At 41.8% G+C, this 20,130-nt stretch overlaps 1 protein-coding gene across 1 annotated transcript in view; it reads left to right on the top strand.

The window, feature by feature from the left end:
• Positions 1-19,609, top strand: part of PPM1L (protein phosphatase, Mg2+/Mn2+ dependent 1L) — a 140,755-nt gene extending 121,146 nt beyond the window's left edge. The window contains exon 2 of the mRNA XM_019532669.1: positions 19,338-19,609. Within this exon, the coding sequence (XP_019388214.1) occupies positions 19,338-19,574 (237 nt within the window). The 3' untranslated portion in view covers positions 19,575-19,609. The remainder of the gene's footprint in view (positions 1-19,337) is intronic.
• Positions 19,610-20,130: the final 521 nt, after the last annotated feature.

The raw sequence follows: 20,130 nt of genomic DNA, 5'->3' as shown, positions 1-20,130 counted from the left end.
GCCTGCCCTGCTGTCCCCTGATCATACGAGTGGCCCTCCTCTGGACCCTCTCCATGCTGTCGACATCCCTCTTGAAGTGCGGTGCCCAGAATTGGACGCAGTACTCCAGCTGCAGCCTGACCAGTATTAAGGCAGAGTGGGATGAAAACAGCAGGGATGGTAGCCTGTAACAGGGGGCCTTCTCAGTGCTGGTTATCTCTCGGCCCGCCCACCTGTTTTTGAGCCAACCACCCGCCCCTCTTTCATCTGCCACGCCTTGATGGAAAACCAATTCAGATGTTATCCAGGCAGGTGGCTGCACATTTAGGTGTCTAGAGGTTCCATCCATTCCGCAGCTCCGTACCTTCCGTACGCTGCGACCCATGCCTCGCTAATTGCACCTTTCATCCCTTCCAGCTATGGTCCTCTCTCTGGGACCTTTGGCTCCCCCTTCAGGCCAGTCAGAATCACAAGCCTCTTGCTCTGGGCGTTCCTCTCAGTAGGCCCCTGGCCCTTTGACCCCCCTTTGGGTCCTGGCTCCAGCATGGACCAGTCATGGGTACCTCTGATATTTTTTTTATTAGACCAAGTGACTAGTTGGAGAAATATATCTTAGCAAGCTTTTGTGGTTTAAAAACCCTTTGTCAGGCTTTTGGGGTTTAAAAACCCTTTGTCAGGCTGTGGTGGTACACACACCAATCTGCGGTTGGTGTGTGTACTCTTCCTGGTTGGAATGAATAGTAAAGAAGCTAGAGGCTGGGCTGCAGGCAGGAAAGCCAGTCAGTGAAAATGTAAATTGAGGTATCATGGGGTGAGAAACAGGCTGGGGGGGGAGGAGTGTGGGAAGAGGGATGTAGCAGGTAAAAATGGAGAGGTACCTGGGGTGTTGGATGTTGAGTATGTTATAGTGTGTCATAAATCCAATGTCTGCCTATATTGAGTCCATGAGTTTCTGTATCTAGGAGGTTGATGAAGTGAAGTTCATAGGCTCGTCTGTTAAAAGTGTTTTGTAAATTCAGAACAAGCACTGAACCTTGCTAACCTCATCACCAGAAGCAAACTTCCTATGCCCTAAAACGCACCAAATGGATCCAGACCATGCCATGAAAAGAAATATAAAACCTGCCAATTTATCTCCAGTACCCCACAATTATTACACCCCACAACAGAACCGCCACTACTTCTTACAGCTGCACCATCAGAAAAATTATATCTCATCCAGTGCACTAAATGCCCTGATGGAAAATATGTAGGAGACACCAAGCAACAACTGTGCACCAGAATGAATGCACACTGGAAATCTGTTACAGACAAGAATACCCAACTACCCGTGAGGGCACATTTCTCACAAGAAAGCCACTCTGTCTCCAGACGCTCAGGCCTGATCCTCAAAGGGAATTTACAAACCACTTTTCACAGATGAACATATGAACTTCACTTCATCAACCTTCTAGATGGAGAAACTCAGGGACTCAACACAGGCAGACATTGGATTTATGACATCCTGACCAACATCTGACTCCCCAGGTACCTCTCCACTTTTACCTGCTACATCCCTCTTCCTCCCCCACCCCCAGCCTGTCCTTCACCCCCTGACACCTCAATTTACATTTTCAGTAACTGGCTTTTTTGCATGCATACCAGCCTCTGGTTTCTTCACTATTCATTCCATCCAGGAAGAGCAGAGGGCCTTCCCAGTGCGGGTGAGATCCTGGCCCACCCACCTGTTTGAGCCAACTGCCCACCCCTCTTTCGTCTGCCATGCCTTGATGGAAAACCAATTCAGCTGTTACCCAGGTGGAAGGCTTCCCCTTTAGGCCCCTGATGTCTAGGGGTGATATCCGTTCCACAGCTCCATACCTCCCCTAAACCGTGGCCCATGCCGCGCAGATGGCATCCCAGGCAGCTAAGCTCACATAGAGCCTCACAACTCCACTGCAGCCAGCAAGCATCAGGCATCTCAAAGATCTTACAGGTCTGGGATTTCTTAAGCCAGGACTGCATGCATGTGGTGGCTGGAGGTTATAAGGAGCCTTCTACCCACCTTTCACCAGGGAGGTATGCAGTCCTGGCATTTCTTGGGGGCTGCCATACCATCAGCAGTCTCAGCAGGCCTCCTGACCCTGGCAGCATGCAGTTTTAGGTCATGCCCATGACCTGGAGCCTCCTTCTTCCTCGTAGTCCCAGCCCATACCTCCAAGTTCATCCTGTTTGGGAGCTCAGCAGGGAGATTTTCTGCTCCTGCTGGCTGGTGGTAAATTAAACTGCTGCCTCTAGCTCTGAGAGCAGGGCATTAAATGGTTGTCAAAGAAAATTTAAAAAAAGCAAATAGGTTCGAAGTTAGAAGGGTGGCACTCACTCCATCTGCATGTGGCACTTGGGGAAACCCAGCAACAGGAGATTCACCTTCAGAAACATCAGCTGCTCCACCAAACCAGGATTCAAGGAGGTGCGGTAGGTTTTCACAACATCCCCAGCAATGCTGAGTACCCTCTCGTTTGGAATGCTGGTAGGTGGGCGGTTGCCAGATCCTGCTACATCTGGCTGTGGGTTGCCCAATAGGCCAAGGGGTCACAGTACAGTGGCTCCACATCCTCAGAGAACTAGGTAGCCACCAGATACTCCACACTACCTGTCTGAGGCTGGGGTCTGGTGTTTCTGGACCCCACCATTGAAGCAATGCCCTTGGCCCACATTGGCAGTGGCTGTTGTGAAGGAGACTGGCTGGTGCTAGGAGTGCTGGCACGGGAAAGTGGATTCCCGTCTTCCACGTCCCCCCCACCTCTGCCCTTTTGCCTCCCTGACTGTTCACTGGCAGCTCCATCCAGTGATCAAGGGTGTTGCTGGCGCACATGCTCCCCTTCACCCCCGGGTCACACATGTCTGCCAGCATGTGGACTATATTGGACCTCAACGGATCCAGACATTTTTGATGCCATCCTTCAGCTGCTTCGCCAGTGCTTGCACCTCTGTTGAAAGCAGCTTGCCCCAGCCAGGAACATTGATCCCTTGGAACTTCTCCATTTGGTTCTCAAGCTCCCTCACTACAGGAATCACCTGGCAAGGAGGGCATTGCCACAGCTGAAGGTCTCAGTGGCCTCGAGAAATGGCTTGTGGACAACCAATATCTAGGAGATGGTATCTCTGTCCATTTTGTTAACAGGGCCTCTGATCCCAATCTCTCTGAGCAAGGCCATCTCACGGATGGCTTTTTCTTGCTTGACCAGCCTTTTGTGCATCAGGTATGTGGAGTTCCACTGGGTCTCCACATCCTGCATGATTTAGTGCTGTGGGATGCTTAGCTCTGCCTGTTTGTCCCACTGCATCTTGCCCTCCTTGATGCTCTGGTGGAAGTAACCCACCACCTTCCTGCATCTTGAAATGAGCTGCAGGCGCCATCACCCTCAGCCCTGTCTTCTATCTGTAATATATTGCAAAAGTGTATCCAATCCTTTCTAAGAAGAGAGACTAGCAAAAGAGTGAAGCGGCTGACTAGGAAGCCAGCTGCTGCATCCAGTACCTTTCACACGCTGTTGCTTCCTGAAAGACAGCTCACAAAAGGGATAGAAGGGCTTCACACAGAGCCTTATATGCTGTTTCTATGTCCTTCCCCCAGAGCACTGTAATTGGAAGGGAACTCAGGGAAAGGTCACAGTCACTAGCCAGCTACAGATGTCAATATTGGAGCAGTCTTTCCCCTCCCGCCTTCTCAGTTTCTGTTTCTCCACAAGACTGCCTTTTCTGAATTGCTGAATATTTTTCTGAATCTTTTCCAAATCGATTTGGATGCTTTGAACTGATTCAGAGCTTTTTATGGATCTCCTGATTCGATTAGATTCGATGATTCAGCTGCCGAATGGAGCCAGATCTTCTCCAAATCAAATCGGCAACCGAAGCGTCACACACCCCTACCAAATAATAAGGCAAGCTTGCTGGTTTTCCCCAACAAGCATCCTTCCATAGACAATGCCTATATGTAGCTAGTTTCTTTCTCTGTGCCTCTTCCTAACATCTTGAAAGTTAAGATGACATAAAATAATAACATGAAAAGTCACACCATCAACTGTCATGTAGATTTCATCCTCTTTGTGTGAGGGAAGATTGCACAGCCACTCTCAAGTTTAGTGTGAAATCATTATTTCATACGTTTAACAAAATATATGTGGAAAGATTTCCCTAATAGCTAGTGTTGTTTCTTGCTCACATAGCCTTTTGTGTTGTTTTGTTTTTTAAAGCTCAGTGAAAAATTCAGTGCTTTCCATTTAGAAGACAGTAATATCAGTGGAAGTTCTGTGTGTGCATGAAAATAGCACCCCCATCCTAGCTTTTTGTTTAACCACCATGTAAAACCTTCAGATCCTGGGTATCAAAACCCATCCGTTTATGAAGGCATTCCTCTTTACCCATACTAAAAAACTGTGGCTAAAATTTAACTTCAGAAAGGAGCAGTGTTTAGTTCTTGTTTGTGTGTCTGTGTTCTTGAGTTGTGGGTTTAAGTCACAAAATCAAACTTCATGAAGTCAAAAGTTGCTGTAAGTAATTTGAGCGCTCAATAACAATAATAGTTCACCTGCAAGTGCAGACCATATATGAAAGTCTGAGTTGTTGCACAGTATCAGGTATCCTGTTATAATACTGGGTAAAAAACCACGCACGCACAGTGAAATTATACTGTGGTAAGGTAAGTAACATATTTATTGATAGTTATTATATGCAAGATGGCTGAATAGTACATGGAAAATCTACATTCAGATAATGTACCTGCTGGTCCTTTTTTCTCTATTGAATGTTGCCATTCTATCTGGAAAAATATAAGAGGAGGAAGTCTCCACAGCATGGAAGTGGAAAGTTTAAAGTTGATTCCTTCTAGCAGATACTTTCCTTTTGGCCCAGGAAAACTTCTAGTTTATTGGTGGCAGTTATGTAGCCCAAGCTAATATTTCCCCTTATAAATAAAACTGATGATTCTCCTACTTACCATGTAGATGAAAATGTCACTTTCAGAGTGTTTCTCTTATTGCTTAGTGAAGGTGCCAAACTAATATCAACAAAAGATGAAGCTCTCCTGCCAAGAAATGTGAAGAAAAAACTGAACATTGTCTTGATCCTGGGGAGAGCCTGAGAATCTTTGAAAGGAGTGAAATGCATAGCAAAAGAAGATGCAATAAAGTGTAGGAAGAGACTTTTTCGGTGATCCATCTAAGGGTGCATAATTAGCCCATAACAGAAAAAAATACATTTCAAGATGAAGCCCATGTCTCCTCTCATCCCACCCAACAGATGCAGTTACTGGGCAGACAGGGGGAATTAGAAATGTACAAAGTATAAACCATCATAAATTTGTGGCTTTGGCTTTTTCTTTGCAAACTATTTGGGAGGGGGCCTGGGGCTTAGGGTGGGCAGCCACAGTGGGAGGAACTGTCGCCCATGCAGGGAACTGGCAGTGTAATATGTGTTTAGAAATTATGGCCTCCCTTCCAGCTAATTAGATTATTCAGTTGCTTTACATGTTAGCATGCTTATCTTGCCATAACTCTTGTCTGAAACAGTAAATACAGCAGACTCATTTTTCACAAGCCTTATAGGGTGGGTTTGCATTTGCCTTCTTGCTAATCGCATTACGTAATAAAAAACCCTGGCCAATTTTTATATGTAAAACTATTCATGAGTCTGCTTGTTGATTGTTTCTTTCTTCTGTTTACAAGCAACTATTATACTTTTCTGATAAGAGGCTGTCTCAAATGTGTTTGGAAAGGCATATAATCCTGTAGATGATGCTAATGTTCTGCTCCTCCTAACCAATTCATCTGTATAGTCAGCATTAACATTGCCAGCTGTTGCCAGGTAAGAATGAAGGATGGAAAATAAGAGTTTGCAATAATTCTCATATTCACATTTGTTTGAGAGAGAATTGTGGGAAACTGTTTTTATTCTGTGAAGTGCAGTTTAATGAGACTTGCCTTGTTGCCCCACAGGCTTTTGGGAAAGTGTATCGAAGTGTCCAGGTGTCAGAAATAGCCTAGATCATTGAATTTGCTTCTGTGAAAGGTTTTAAATCTTAAACATTGAACAGATTGGCAATTCTAGACCGTAAAATCTTTTGAGGCATAACAATCTATGGAGACTGTGATGTAAATGTAGCAATATGTAACTTTCCTATGCACATGAGTTGACTTTCACATATCAAATACTCTGCTCTTCTGTAGATGGTTCTCACCTACCTCGCTTCTTTCGGTATTTTAAAATTGTTTGGGCAGTACCACACGTAAGTATGGGAAGGATGGGCGCAGTATCCAAAATGTGAAATACCAAGATACCTGGTACATATGAGGTGCTTCCCTTTTCCTGAATTGAACATTAGCAGTGTTTGAAGATCTCTCTCAAGTGACCTATTATCATATTGCAGAAGGACTTCTCTAATCCAGCTGCCAAATGCATTTTTAATAGATTTTAGAACAAGCTTAGTAATTAGCTTTCACTCATTCAACACAAGGATACTTCTGAACAGTCACACTGCAGAAAAGTCAACCAGCCCTCAGCAATCAGTTTTAAGTGTTTTTGGCCTGAATATAGATCCTTCATCAAGCAAAAAATGTTGACATGAATAAATTAACCCTTTCTCAGGGACACTGATTATTCTTGGGATTCGAGTTATTATGCAAAGGAAGAAGAATATTTTCTATGGTGAGCTTCAATGTAGGTTTGTTCAAAGTGAGCAGAAAAATATGATTTGGTGAATAAACTGTTTATTCCAGGGTATATTTTTCAAATTGACTTTACCATGTGTAACAGTATAGTAAAAGACCATTGAAGTTTGTGATTTATTTGTGAAAATTTGCTGTGGTAGGCTTTTTGGAGAGGAAGAGGAACCCACTGGAGGATTCTGTTAGGGTGACTGTATTTGGATCTTGGGGAGCACTGGATTTGCAGCTGAGTAAAGGCTTTTTTTCTGTGTCTCAGCAAAGCCGCTGACCACAAGTCAAAATGATGTATTAAAAGTAACATTGCAAAATGCTTAGGTAAGCAGCTTAACAATATGATATTGTGTAGGATACATTGTGATGATTCCTTGTGTAAGGAGAACAAGATGCAGCCCACCAGCTATCGTCAAGAGATAAAACAGAAGTAAGACCTTGGAGATGGAGGAGTCAGAAAGATCCAGCAATGGAGGAAGCAGAGGACAAAGTTTTAAGCATGCACTCTTAGCAGAGAGGCATGTAAATGAGTTACATGCATAGGCAATTCCATGCTAATGAAGCAATCAGTAAACAGAGGCGGAGCTTGAGATAGGAGGAGGAGATATGGGTAGAACAAAGAAGGGAGAAAAGTGGAATAAATGTTAATGAGCATGAACCAAGGTGTATAAAATGTGGAAAAAACTAATGTTCACTGCTGCTCCCCGGTTTCACAGGCTGTCTATCTGTGAGGGAGCTTGCCCAAAGCTGTCTCCATTTTGAATAAAGCTATTGCAAGCAATGTGTGCTGGTGTTTGCTTCCTGCTTGCTCTGGCTAATGAGTAACAGGATCCATGAGCAATTGGATCATCGTCTCCCTAGCTGGTGGGCGCCGCATGGAGTCGGAATCTAACAGATTCCAACTATTGCATTTTCACTTATTTGAAGTCAATAGATAGAACCCTCACAGGAAACAATGGGCTGTTTTACTTGAGGGACATTAATTCTCATTTCTTGGTTGTTAATTTTCAGTAGTGATCTGTTTGAGGAGAGAATTTAAAAGTAGGTTTCTCTAAAATACATTTTCAGGAAGTTACCAGATTTCATCAATTTGCCAGGTCCAAGTGCCAAGAACTTCCCAAATGCATAAAACTGGGATGTCAGAGATGACCAAAATAGGATCCAGAAACGTGTGCGTTAGAGGGAGAGGATTAAACAGATGCATGTAGTAGTGAGAGCTAAGTCTATTCTGATCAGCATATAGTTGGCATTCTTCTACATGGATGGCAACAGTCTATAAATTTACAGATACTTCATAAATAACCAGACTAAAAACATTGGTCCATAAATTCTGTAAAACTATGGTGTTATCTGAAAAAACACAAAGCAAAAACCGCTCTGGAGAATCAGCTCTGTGGTCAGTAAAGAAGCTGGAGGCAGTATTGAAAATAGTGCACAGCAGTGCCATATGGTGTCCTGGAGGAAACACAGCATCCTGAAGGTAGCTCTCAGGGCTTTGTGGCTCATTTCCCTACCCCCAACAACAAGTGTACTGGTGCTCGTGCTGCTCCTGGTACTGCCTCTCATCTACCTGTAACACTACTGGGTGGCATGTAGGCAGACAGTGGTCCTTGATTGGGGGTCCATGGTGGGACATGGAGAGTGGAGCTGGGGAGGTTGGGGGCAGCATGGGGCAAGGTGCAGTCAGGGGAACCAGGGTGTGGGGGTGAGTAGGGGACCCCTGGGTGGGGGCAGCAAGGTGTAACTATTGCTGCAGTCAAGTAGGGTTGCCAACCCAAGGTTTTCTTTTTGCTGTTCATCTGCAAACTTTTTTACAAGCTTTTTTTTTTTTTTAAACTATGGTTTCAACCTGGCCCTTATCCAGGGTCTGACAAAAAGGTTATATTTTCATGGTGTAAAATATATGTCAGAGAAAAAAAAAGTGTCTTGGCTTATCAACCCTGCTCTGCTAGCTACCACAGGTCTCCTGGGCCCATCTGTGTGTGCTTTGATAGAGGATTTGGTCACTACAGGGTTGTTCTAACAGTTCTGACTGAGGCGGTGCTTTAGCTCCGGACATGCCCCAGTTCTGGAAGACTTGGTGTGAATGTGAACATCGCCTTGAAACCCAAATCCCTCCCACCCCAGTACATCTTCCAGAGTTATCTGCTTCTCCTCACTGTCCAGCCAAAGAATGGCTTATCTGGGCATGAGTTTGTTCCCTTGTCTTTTATGCATAGTTCCCACTATCAAACAAATGAATCACAAGGCTAGATCCTGTTTATACTGCTTTAATAAAAAATGAAAGAAGATTAGATGATACAGCTGTAGATTTTTTTGGATGGAAAACCTGTCTATGTGAGTTGCTTACATACATGATTATTCAATGTAATGGTGTCCAGAAGTTTCTAATCCTGTAGGAAGGAAATAGGGAAGACCAAAGTCTTTGTCATTTTTCATAAACAGTAGAGAAAGATATTTTCCAGTTGGGTATCGAAAATGCTGAGGAGAAAGGGGAAAACACGAGAAATATTTTCTCAACTGTCTTTCAGGAGAAAGCAGTATTTCACCTGATTTATAATCTTTGGTGGTGTAGGGGCTTATCCAAAGACATTATTAATGTATGTCTGCCTGCTGTACAAACTTGAGCTTTCTCAATATCAGGCCAAAATATTGAGCTTATCAGAGGTGAAAATTAAGCTGCTGCACAGTTGTTTTCATAAAACTCATGAGAACTTGAATCCTTATTGCATTTAATTTTATAGATTTATTGGTGGAACTTGTTGCACATAAGATAACAGAAACATTTGCTTTATTGAAGTGGGAGGTTGGAGTCAAAGCACCATACTTGAAATTATTCCTTTCTGTTATAAAGCCTAATTCTGCCCTCAGAAATGTACAGTCTGACATACAGAAGACTGAATATTAACATTTTCTGAGGATAAGCCACATAGTAACTCCATTTTACAAAGCACAACATTAAGAATTACAAGCACAGAAAAGAAAGGAGGCCAGTTTTAAAAAATCTTAGGTGGTGGGGTACCAGCCTTTATTGCAAACCTAGGTTCAAAATGTGATATTAGTAGAAATAGGTTTAGTGATTGCATTATGCTCCTTGTATTCATCAAAAGGGCAAGTACTTAGCTGTGGACAGTCCTTTCTGTGTGGGATTAAAATGCTTGAGGGTGTATCTAGGCAGAATTAAAGCGCATTAATTAAAGTGTGTAAATTTAGTGTGTGTGTGTGTTCCTGGCTCCTTCTTTGTCTAGCATTCATTATCAGTATCTTACCTAATTTCATGAGCACCAACTCTCATATATATTTTTTAGGTCTTTGACTGAAAATGATTGCTTTATAATATGGACTTTAACCTAAAGTTGTATTTATTAGTACAAACAGCAATAGCAACAATTGAAATAAAGGCTTTCCTTTTACTGTTTAACGTAGTAAAGAGAACAGAGGTTTTAATGTTCTCTGATAGAACACACTAGTACTTCTCTGCCAGGAAAGTGTACTCATCCTGACTGTTTTTTCAGGAAGCTTGGAGCCAAGATCAGCTGTCAGAAGCTTAATGATATGTTACTGTAAGACAGATGAATTTCAAGATAGACCTAAGTAAATTAAATTGTGTGCTGATGCTGTTACTGTTGCCAGATCTCCATGTATATCCAGCACCCTGCAAGGGCAGTGAAACCTTGACTGTGCTAGAAGTATGACAGAATATTAGCCCTCTAATACGTTCACCTTGGTGCTGACGAAAAGACACATTTCAGGATGCTTGTGTGAACTTCCCTTGAGTTTTAATGTACATATTTTAGTAGGAATTGGATCCCTGATCTAAATTTATTACATAACATGATTCAGTTTTTTTATGCTATTATTTTTTATATAATTTCTTCTGTCTTTACTGCTGTTGCTCTCATACATTCCTGTAGTGAAGATGGCATTTGAGTGATTGGACATGCTGAAGCTGGAACAACTGTGTTGTTGATTGTTGTGGTAGTGCGTGGTTGACTTGGCACTTTCCTTTGCTCAGAAGGCAAGCACCGTGCATCCATCAATTTCAGATCTATGTGCTATAGAAGGCCAAATCCAGTCCTAATCTATAGTCTCCCAGGTAATAGTACAAAGTGCTACTGTCAATCCCCTAAGAAAGCCAGTTCTTTTTTTAAAAAATGAAATGCTATTTCAGTAGAGCTTAGAAAAGTAATTATCTCATTTGGTTCAGTGAAGCATGAAGATATTTCTTTGCTCAAATGACAATATTTCAGTTGTTTTTAAATGAGTAGGGCGTGTGATTTAATGAAATAAAAGAATTAAATTGAATTAAATAAAAATTCAGATTCTAGTACTGGTTTAAATAGTTCCCCTCAATTCATTTTAGAGTCTTCCTTTGGGGAATCATTTAAATTTCTCTCTAATCCCTTCACTCATCTGCAGGTGTGTAAAACACTGCTGTTCTGCATCCATGGAATTCTCTTTAGGCCAGTGACCTAAAATTGTTTAAAAAATTATGCTTCTGTTTATTTTTAGCTACCTTTTCCCTAATGTGACCAGGCGCTACTCCTACCCTACAATAGGAGACAGAAAAATGTGATTTTAATCATGTTGCCTTGATCAAATTATCTCTATCATTTGAACAACATCCTCTACCATCCTTATCCTCAACCAGCCTCATCCTCACTTCGTAAGTATTTAGTCAAGCCTGGTTGATGCCTATGTTATATCTACTAACTCAGGTCCAGCACGCTCCTTCAGGGTCCAACATACAGGTTTCCCTTGCCAACCACTGGGTTTAGGATCCTGAAAGTTCCCATGGTTGGCAAGACAAAAGACTTATTGGAAAAATGGCAGGTGGTGGCATGCACAGCCATGAAAAACCATGGTTACTCAAAACTGTATATACTGTGCTAGCCAAAATGGTATATAGAATATTAAGCGTGGATACTCAAAACCGTGGTTGGCGAGAGAAAACCTGTACCCAAATAGTACATCCGCAACCGTGTCACTATATGTCTTAATCTAAGAAAAGGGCTCTCTAATTTAAGTACATTTATAGCCATTGTGATTGTAAGGGAAAGCTTAAAATGATCATCATGGTATATACTAAAGGCTCCTTAACCAGATGGTAAATAAAATAATCTAAGCAGTGTTTTTAACATCTCCATGATTTAATTCAGTTGCGTTATTTTGGAGGCCTATCTCATGACTAAAAGTTAAGAATATTAGGCTTCTTGTTTCCTGACAGCCAGCATCATGCTTCTGTTTAACACTGTCTCATTCTTGCAGGGTTATTTCTCACATCCTCAAAGTCTTAGTCATGTTGAAATACTGGGGCTGCTAGTCCTTTTGCAGCTGTAACTGGTATTGGGCCTTATTATTGGCTGGCTAGCCTGAATAAGATTATCTCCCCACCATCAGCTGTAACAAATCGCTTTACCTCAAAAGAAAGCAACTTTAGTTAACTAATACAATTGACTTAAGATATTCAGCTCTTCAAGATGTGGAATTTTTCTGGAAAAGTGAAATGAAAGAAGGAATTCAATGCAAAGAACTGCATGTGGAGATTTGACTAAAACAGAGCAGAGGGATTCTGCAAGTGAATGCGCAGGAGGTTTATGCTCATTTCCAGCAGACTCCTGCCTTTCCCCTTACCCAAAGGCTGGGACAGGAGCAAAGCAATAGAATGCAAGGGAGAGCATGCAAGTCACATGTATGGTACAGAAACATGACATCTATTAAGCTTGTATTTGGCTCAGGTTTCAGGCATCTCATCTGACTTGTATTGATGGTGAAGTTATATCAGCTGAAAACAAACTAGATGTTCCTATGCTAGTGGTAAGCATAAGAGACTTGCATCTTGTTCAGGAGAAGCTTCGTTGTGGGTTTTTTTCTGTCCCTCAAGGAACTCCAAGTGCAGTTATCATCAGATGCTATCTTTGAGGTAGGTGCAAACTTCAGCTTTGGAACTTGAAGAGCAGCTGAAAACAAGTAAAGTTGGAGCTGTATATTTAAAAAAATATATTAATTACTTTTCATATCTGTACAAATCTGTTCTTCCAATAGTTTTATTTTCAGCTTTGAATTTCTAAACATACCATACATTTCCTTTTTTTGTCATAAATAAAGTAGTTTATTATTATTCATGGTTCCTTTGGCAGGGAAAAAAAAACAGAACACATTGAACAGGGGTTGGCAGCACTTCCAGAATGGCAAGCCAAAATTACCCAGCTTGGTTCAAGGCTCAGCCAGCCCTTCCAACCCAGCTGCTGCCACTGTTTCTCCCTACCATCCAGCTACTGCAAAGCCACCAAAATTGTATAGAATGGCTCCACAGGGCAGATTCAGCCTGCAGGGGGTAGCTTGACAACCCCGGCATAGAACTAAAATGTTGTTCTGTGTCAAGTGCATGCGTCAGATGGCTTTATCATTAATATACAAGTTTTCTGTTTGTTTTTGGTCCATCAGGATGCCTATTTCTTGATACAGGGAACCTCCGCTTAATGCTGTTTTGCTTAGCACTGTTTTGCTATAGCACTCATTTTAAATGAATACCTGATTTCACTTAGTGCTTAGCAAGTGTCATTATAATGCTTGTGGTCGCCATCTTGAGGCCTTAAAAACAATTGCGGTCGCCATCTTGGGTCGTCAGAGTTTCAGTTTTGCTTAACGCTCATTTCACTTAAAGCTCAGTTTTTCAGGAACCAATTAAGAGTGCTAAGCAGGGGTTGCCTGTATGTGAATGGATGGTGGTCACAAAAATAATGGTTTTAGTTTCATCGTGCTTATTCTGTCTTTTTAATTTCTAGGCAGTAATTATATTAGAAGTTGACAAATTGATGTATGGTAGCCTCTTGTCACCCAGATGCCACTTTACTCCTTCACTCTCCCCACCGCCCAACCTGCCTACCCACACACCACAGCCACACCACCACTCACTCCCCACTGCTCCCACCACCACCACTACCATCCCCTGCCTCACTACTTCTCCTGTTCCTGCAGCCGCCCTTCCCCTACCACTTCCTTACCTTCCCACCTTCCCTTCGCCTGCCCAGCCACCCACCACCACCACTTCCCCACACCGCCCTTTCCTCTACCCACTGCTGCCACCGCTACCACTTTAACCTCCCCTGCCACTGCCACCACTTCTCCTGCCCACCATCACTTTCCTACCTGCTAGGGTCAAGGGCTCCCATGGGTGAGGGTGGGAGGGCAGCGTGCACTGCCCCCACAAGAGTGAGCAGGGCTCAGCCCCATGTGAGCACAATAAGAGCAACCCTGGACGGGGATGGATGCAGTGTATTAATAGGCACCCACCCGTGGGCCAAATGAAATCTCCTGGCAGACTTGATTTTGCTCTTCCCTGTGCTAGGATCATTTGCTTGTGATACCTTAATCTTAAATCTTCCTTTTAATCACTTTCCAAGTTAGGCACTGATTTGCAAATCCAGACTACTATATTTGAACAGTGATTACTTTCTTGCTATATTAGAAAAGAAAAATGTGAATACATTTTACAAATATAGTAGTTACTGATGTTTTAAATTTCTTGTGGCATAAATTGTAATATTTAAAGGCTTCAAGGTTTGTAGATTTTTCTTTCCTTTCCTGTTCTTCCTTAAGAAACAGACATGTGGGATCATACAGATTTTTTTCAATAATGTTTCAGTTTCTATTTTAGGCTCCCCTACTGATTTGTTTTTAGGTTACCCTATAAATTGACTGATTCATATGTTCTTGGTATCAAACAGTATTAATGACCAGGCAGTCTGCCTGTTTTTCATAAGATTAAAAACAGTCCAATTTTAATTTCCCCTTTTAAGAATAGCACCTAAGCCTGACTGTAGTTTCTTTACATATTAAAAATATAACCCTTTTAAGCTTTTTTGTGTGACTCTTTCAGAAAAGGTAACTAAAATAAATGCTAAAGCATTAGATCATTTTCAAATTATGGTTGGTTTTAATTTAGCAAGCTTTGAAGGGACTGTATTATAGTTTTGATATAAATTATGTATGAGTATTTTTGTTGTAAGGAGGGTGTTCCAGCCAGAGTTTCTCCTTTAAAACATCTTGCTGTAATGCCTATAAAAATCTCGACAACTATTTGGCTGTGTGTATTCTGTAACTACTCTCTGTTGTGTTCTCCAGTAACATTTCTTGTTTGTTTGTGCTCCCTCATCTATCTCTGTCTGTTACCTCCCTTACACTTGGTCTCTGTCCCAACGGATTTACAGTCTGTCCTTTTGTTCTATGTCTGTACAGCACTTGTCCAGTGGAGTGCTGGTCCAGGGATTGAACTGCTATGTATTCCAAGGAGGAGGAGGATAGTCTCCTATTCTCTGATACCTTCTCTTTAAAATAGTCTCTATAAGGATTATATTAAAAATATTCCTATGGCCAGCATACAGTCTTTTCTAAGGAAAAATTAAGTAATTATATCTGAACTTGATAATTATGTTGTGAGACTAATCAGACACTATGTAGTGTATCTTTTTGCCTTACAAAGAAATCCAAAAAAAAAAAAAAAGAAATATTAAAATCTAGCATTCAGTACATTGGGCTTATTTAGTACATTATCTACATTTTGCAGGGGGAGGGGGAATAATTTAATTCATTCTGCTCTGCCTGACTTGCAGAGAAGTTGGACACAACTTCAGTGATATTTTAAGGTTGTAATTTAATCAACAGTTAACTTAAAGAAAATAAATATAAAGCTTGGAGTGTGCATGCTAAACTCCAGAGGTAATTTCTGGTCAGTCTCAGGCCTGAAATATAATCTTGTTTTTTGTTTTGAAACAGGCAAGGGAGCCCAAATAGTGAGCAAGGCCTTTGCCACATCTTTCCTTTCCAGCTGTGCTGGTTATCAAAGAGGCAGAAAATAGATTCCAAGAGAGAAGGTTTTTCTGTTTAAGTGAGTATAGTATTAGTAAAGGTACTAGCAGTGGAAAACAGGAGAGAGACAAACTCCCAATCACAGCCTCACCCAGTGTCTCAAGCTTTATCTGAAAGGACCATATAATGTCATTGACACTCTGGGGCCACTAAATCTTTTTTCCTGACACTAGTGACAAGAGAAACTATTGGTTTCAGTATCAACTGATTTTAGTAATATAGATGCCTGTCTAGGGGCAAACTCTATCATTATTGACTGTCCATTCAGTTTTATCTTGGGACTCTCTGACTTGGTACAACCATGCCACCTTGTGTTAATTTCAGTTTCTTTATGGCCTTGGTTGAACATAAAGAGAATGAAAAAGAATACTTTTGTGTAGTGCTCCTGAATCCTGTTAAAAAGCTAGTACTACTTTCTTTCCAGATCTGGGTACATTTTAATAGTGGCCAAAGTGATTCCTTTGTATGATTTATAAGTAGTTTTAAATTCAGGGAAAAGATACTAATTTCTAAGTTAATATTTTTAAAACACAGATGGATACCATAACAAAATTAGCTATTGTTGTAAATGTCTAGTCAAGTGTGGGTAATTGATACTGAATTGCTGAAACCAAATGCTACATCATAAGTTTCCTGCTGAGGAGTTTAAGTATGCTTCAATTAGAAAGGAGAATCCAGTCACTTCAGTATATCCCTGATTCATTACAAATCTGCAGAGGGTTGTTCCTGCAGTACAGGCATATAAATCCCGGTAAAACTAATGGAAGTTGTGAATATGCTTGCAAGGATGATGCTGTTATAACTAATTCCATCTTTATTTTATTCAGACTAAGCCTTTTATAAGCAGTATCATTTTAAATATAGTGCTTTCTGGCTCTGATTATGGCTATCACAGCAGTTCCAAAGGTGCAGTTGAGATCTGCAATAATTTGGATTTTTCGAATAAATGTATAGTACTAGCACCTGGGTGTTCCAGCAGTGGGCTAAGCCTCCATTATGCTTGGTCTTCTACAGATACAGAACAAAAGATAATTCTTGAAAACAAGGATTAAATGTTTATATATGGAAGAATACTCATTTAGTAACTGCTTTTAACACAATAAGCTTTTTAACATAATATGGTACTGTGGGTAAACCCCATATACAGATTCATCTTCAGCTTCTTCATTAGAGCTTTTGCTCAGAGGAGATCAGTTGATTACTGGCCAGTTAGCTGATTGACCCCCTGCCAAATACACCGTTTTTCCAGTTAATTTCACATAAATTTCATTTGGGTTCAGATGATATAATTTGATTATCTTAGCCTAGCATTAATCAATCAGCACAGTAACAGAAGAAAAGGATGTGAGACAAGTTTTTCACCAAACTTTCTTCCCATTTCCTTTTGAAGTCACAGGGCCAAGTGTAAAAAACTGGCTTTGGAAGATCTAACCTGTTTTAGGGGCTTTGTTGCCAGACAGAAGGACTGGACATTTCAGAGAACTTCCATGTTCTTTGTGGCTAAGTGCAGACATTCAGGAAACCCAAGGCAGAAGCACTCTAAGTAACGCTGTATAGTCAAAGCACCCTAGATTAGTGCAGGAGTGAACAGAACTGATGTTCACCTTGGGGAGGGGGGAGGCCATGGAAGCTGCCTGCAGTGGCTGAGGCCAGCAGGCTGTGGTTGTTCCTGCAACCCTCCCAGGAAGCTGCTCAAGCAGCCTCTCCCTGCCCCAGCCCTGCCCGCCCCCCACCAGCTGGTGGCTGTCAGCAGTGACTGGGCGGGAAGGGAGGGAACAGAACCCCTTGCTGCACAGATCCCCCACAGCTTGCTGGCTGTGGTCTTGGGGGTATCAGGCTCCCCCCCCCCCCCCAACCGACACCACCCAAGCCTTCTGACAACTGCAGGCAGGAGCTGCAGCACGAGGCTGCCCAACCCAGCTTTTTGCTGCTCTGGTAACTGGGGCCAGGGAATGGAGGCCCCCCTGCTCTGTGGGTCCATCCCCCCACCCGGCCCTCTTTCCCCCTCCCCTTTGCAACTTCTTGGCTCAGGAGCCACTGGAATGCCGGCAGAATGTGACTTACCTTGACTCATGCTGACATGTGATAAAGACATTTGATAAAGTGCTTTAGTCTGATACCACATCCATCCAGGGTTAACTTAGAGCACAGTATGCCATTTTAAAGGACTCTGTGCCATGAACATCTGTGCTCGATAGTTATGGCTGTCAAGCACTTTCTGCACACTTATTGCATGATAAGCGTAGTATCTGTACATAGCTTTAACCTCTTGAGAACTAATCAAAGCAAGTTTCTTAATGGTCTTGGGAAGGGGTCAGTTCAGTAAGGCTTATCACTCTGAGTAGATAAAGTTTTGAAAAGAAAGGGAGCTTTCCCTTTCCTTTCTGTTAATATGAATGGACCTAGCTACTCATTACTCAGAACTTCCTCAGATTTGGTGGTCTTGGTTGTCTGCTGTGTGCTCAACTATGCTAGCAAGCGTAGTTATTCCTTTTCTCTTCTTCAGTAATCCCTCACAGTCAAGGATGATTGTCTTATCTGTAGGTCTGAAGATGGCTGACAAAGGCCAATTCGGGATCAATAGACTCTACTACAACTTGAGCATGTTTCCATGCAGGGTGGGTGGCCCTGAGCCTTGATTCTGTCTGCAAGCATTTTTGCCGCTCTGACTTTTCCATCTCCTGTTGTTGTCATAAGTATTCAAAGTACTGACATCCTTGCAGCAGATTCTTGTTCCATTTTGGGCAGTCCTGAGCAATAGTCTCCCACGAACTGATGTTGATGTTGTATTTTTTTTTTAAGTTGGCCTTGAGGAGGACGTCCTAGAAGAGCTTTCTCTGCCCTCCTCTTAAGCATGTACCTTGACAGAGTTGGGAGAATAAAACTTGTTTCGGAAGTCTGGAGTCAGACATCCGGATGACAGAGCCAGCGCAGTAAAATTTGATGTTGGATGACCCTTCCTACTCCTTCTTTGCCAAGGGTTCCATTCCAGTGGTTTGAGTCCCTTCCGACTCTGGCATTGAAATCAGTGAGAAGAATAAGTCTGTCTCTCTCTGGAACGTCAGAAAGGACTTGGTCAGGGTTGGCATGGAGTTCCTCTTTGGTTTCATCAGTGATGTCAAGAGTCGGGGCACACACACTGATGAGTGGCTATTGGCCACTCCACTCATGGAGATTCATGAGGTGCCCGTTAATTCTAATAGTAGGTTTATGAGTTCATTCTTGATTGCAAAACCAGCTCGTAAAGCCTCAGTCTTCTATAGACCTGCAATTTCAAGATGTAAATGACCGAAACCTAGATGTTAAATGCTGTTCTCCTTTAATGGGTATTTGTTGGGTTTTTTTTCCTGAAAGATTAGGCCTCACCTTCTGTTCCGTAATCACACACTCATCACCACGTTTTGTACTAGATCATTAGTTCTTTGTCTTGTTACGTGTTCACGCTGTTCCTAGCACAGTGGAATCTTGATGTCGGTTATGATTTCTAGTGAGAAATCCTGAAGCTGGAGCCAAAATCATACTACTTGTGATAAATTTATGAATGTGGCAGCATTAATGGTCACATATATGCATGTGTGGGGGCATTCTACAAAGAAGCTGAAAAATTAGAAAGAAGAGAATAAAATCGGTCCCTCACCCACCACCATTTTTTCTTTAAATAAGTCAGGATTTTTTTCCTCTTCCTTCTAATTTAAATTAAGAGGGTTTTATATGTGTGGATACATAAGAAAAGTAGCCTAGAAGAAAATGTACAAGGTAATAATGGGTGCCTTTGCTTCTTTTTCTGTATAGTCAGCAGCAGAATATGTCAAGTCCCGCCTGCCTGAAGTCCTGAAACAACATCTTCAGGACTATGAGAAAGACAAAGAGAACAGTGTGTTGTCTTACCAAACCATCCTGGAACAGCAGATTCTGTCAATTGACCGAGAAATGTTGGAAAAACTGACCGTGTCTTATGATGAAGCAGGTATTTGCATTTCTTTGTGTGTTGCAACTAATAGGAAAAACGAGTCAGCTTTAAGTTACTAGTGCTTTTGTTAGGAACTTTGAACTTTGTCCTGAAAATTAGGAAGCAAGTCAGAAATGATTTTCCAAGACAGTTAATAGTGCATGATACATTAAGAGTAATGTCCTAAATATTTTACATTTTAATCCCTTAAATATGTGGGGGGGGGGACTATTTTACCAAAAGTATCTATTTTACCAAAAGTATCTGATTTATAAGTAGTTCATTTGTAGACTATCCAAAACTGTGATTTGCCTGACCTCATTAAAGTAGCAATTAATAAACAGAATATAAGGAGAAACAAACAGAAATAAGGAGAAACAAAAGGAGACTTAGATTTGTTTCAATATTGAAAATAGTAATAATTATATTAAAATAGCCAGAGAAATATCTGCGTTTGCGTGTGTGCAGACTTGCGCGCACACACATTTTATAAAGCTTTTGATCTTTCAATTGGGCCTGCAAGGCCAGTTGACTGTATCTCTAGAACTCTACTGATATCATAGGGATTCTGCACAGACATAAGGGTCTACCTATAATTAACAGGCTTAAGGCCAGTTTGGGAAATGCAGTTGCACA

This window comes from Crocodylus porosus, unplaced genomic scaffold (assembly GCF_001723895.1).
Source record: "Crocodylus porosus isolate Cpor-Errol unplaced genomic scaffold, CroPor_comp1, whole genome shotgun sequence".
In the NCBI taxonomy this organism is placed as follows: domain Eukaryota; kingdom Metazoa; phylum Chordata; order Crocodylia; family Crocodylidae; genus Crocodylus; species Crocodylus porosus.
This window is presented reverse-complemented; position numbering and strand designations above follow the sequence as displayed.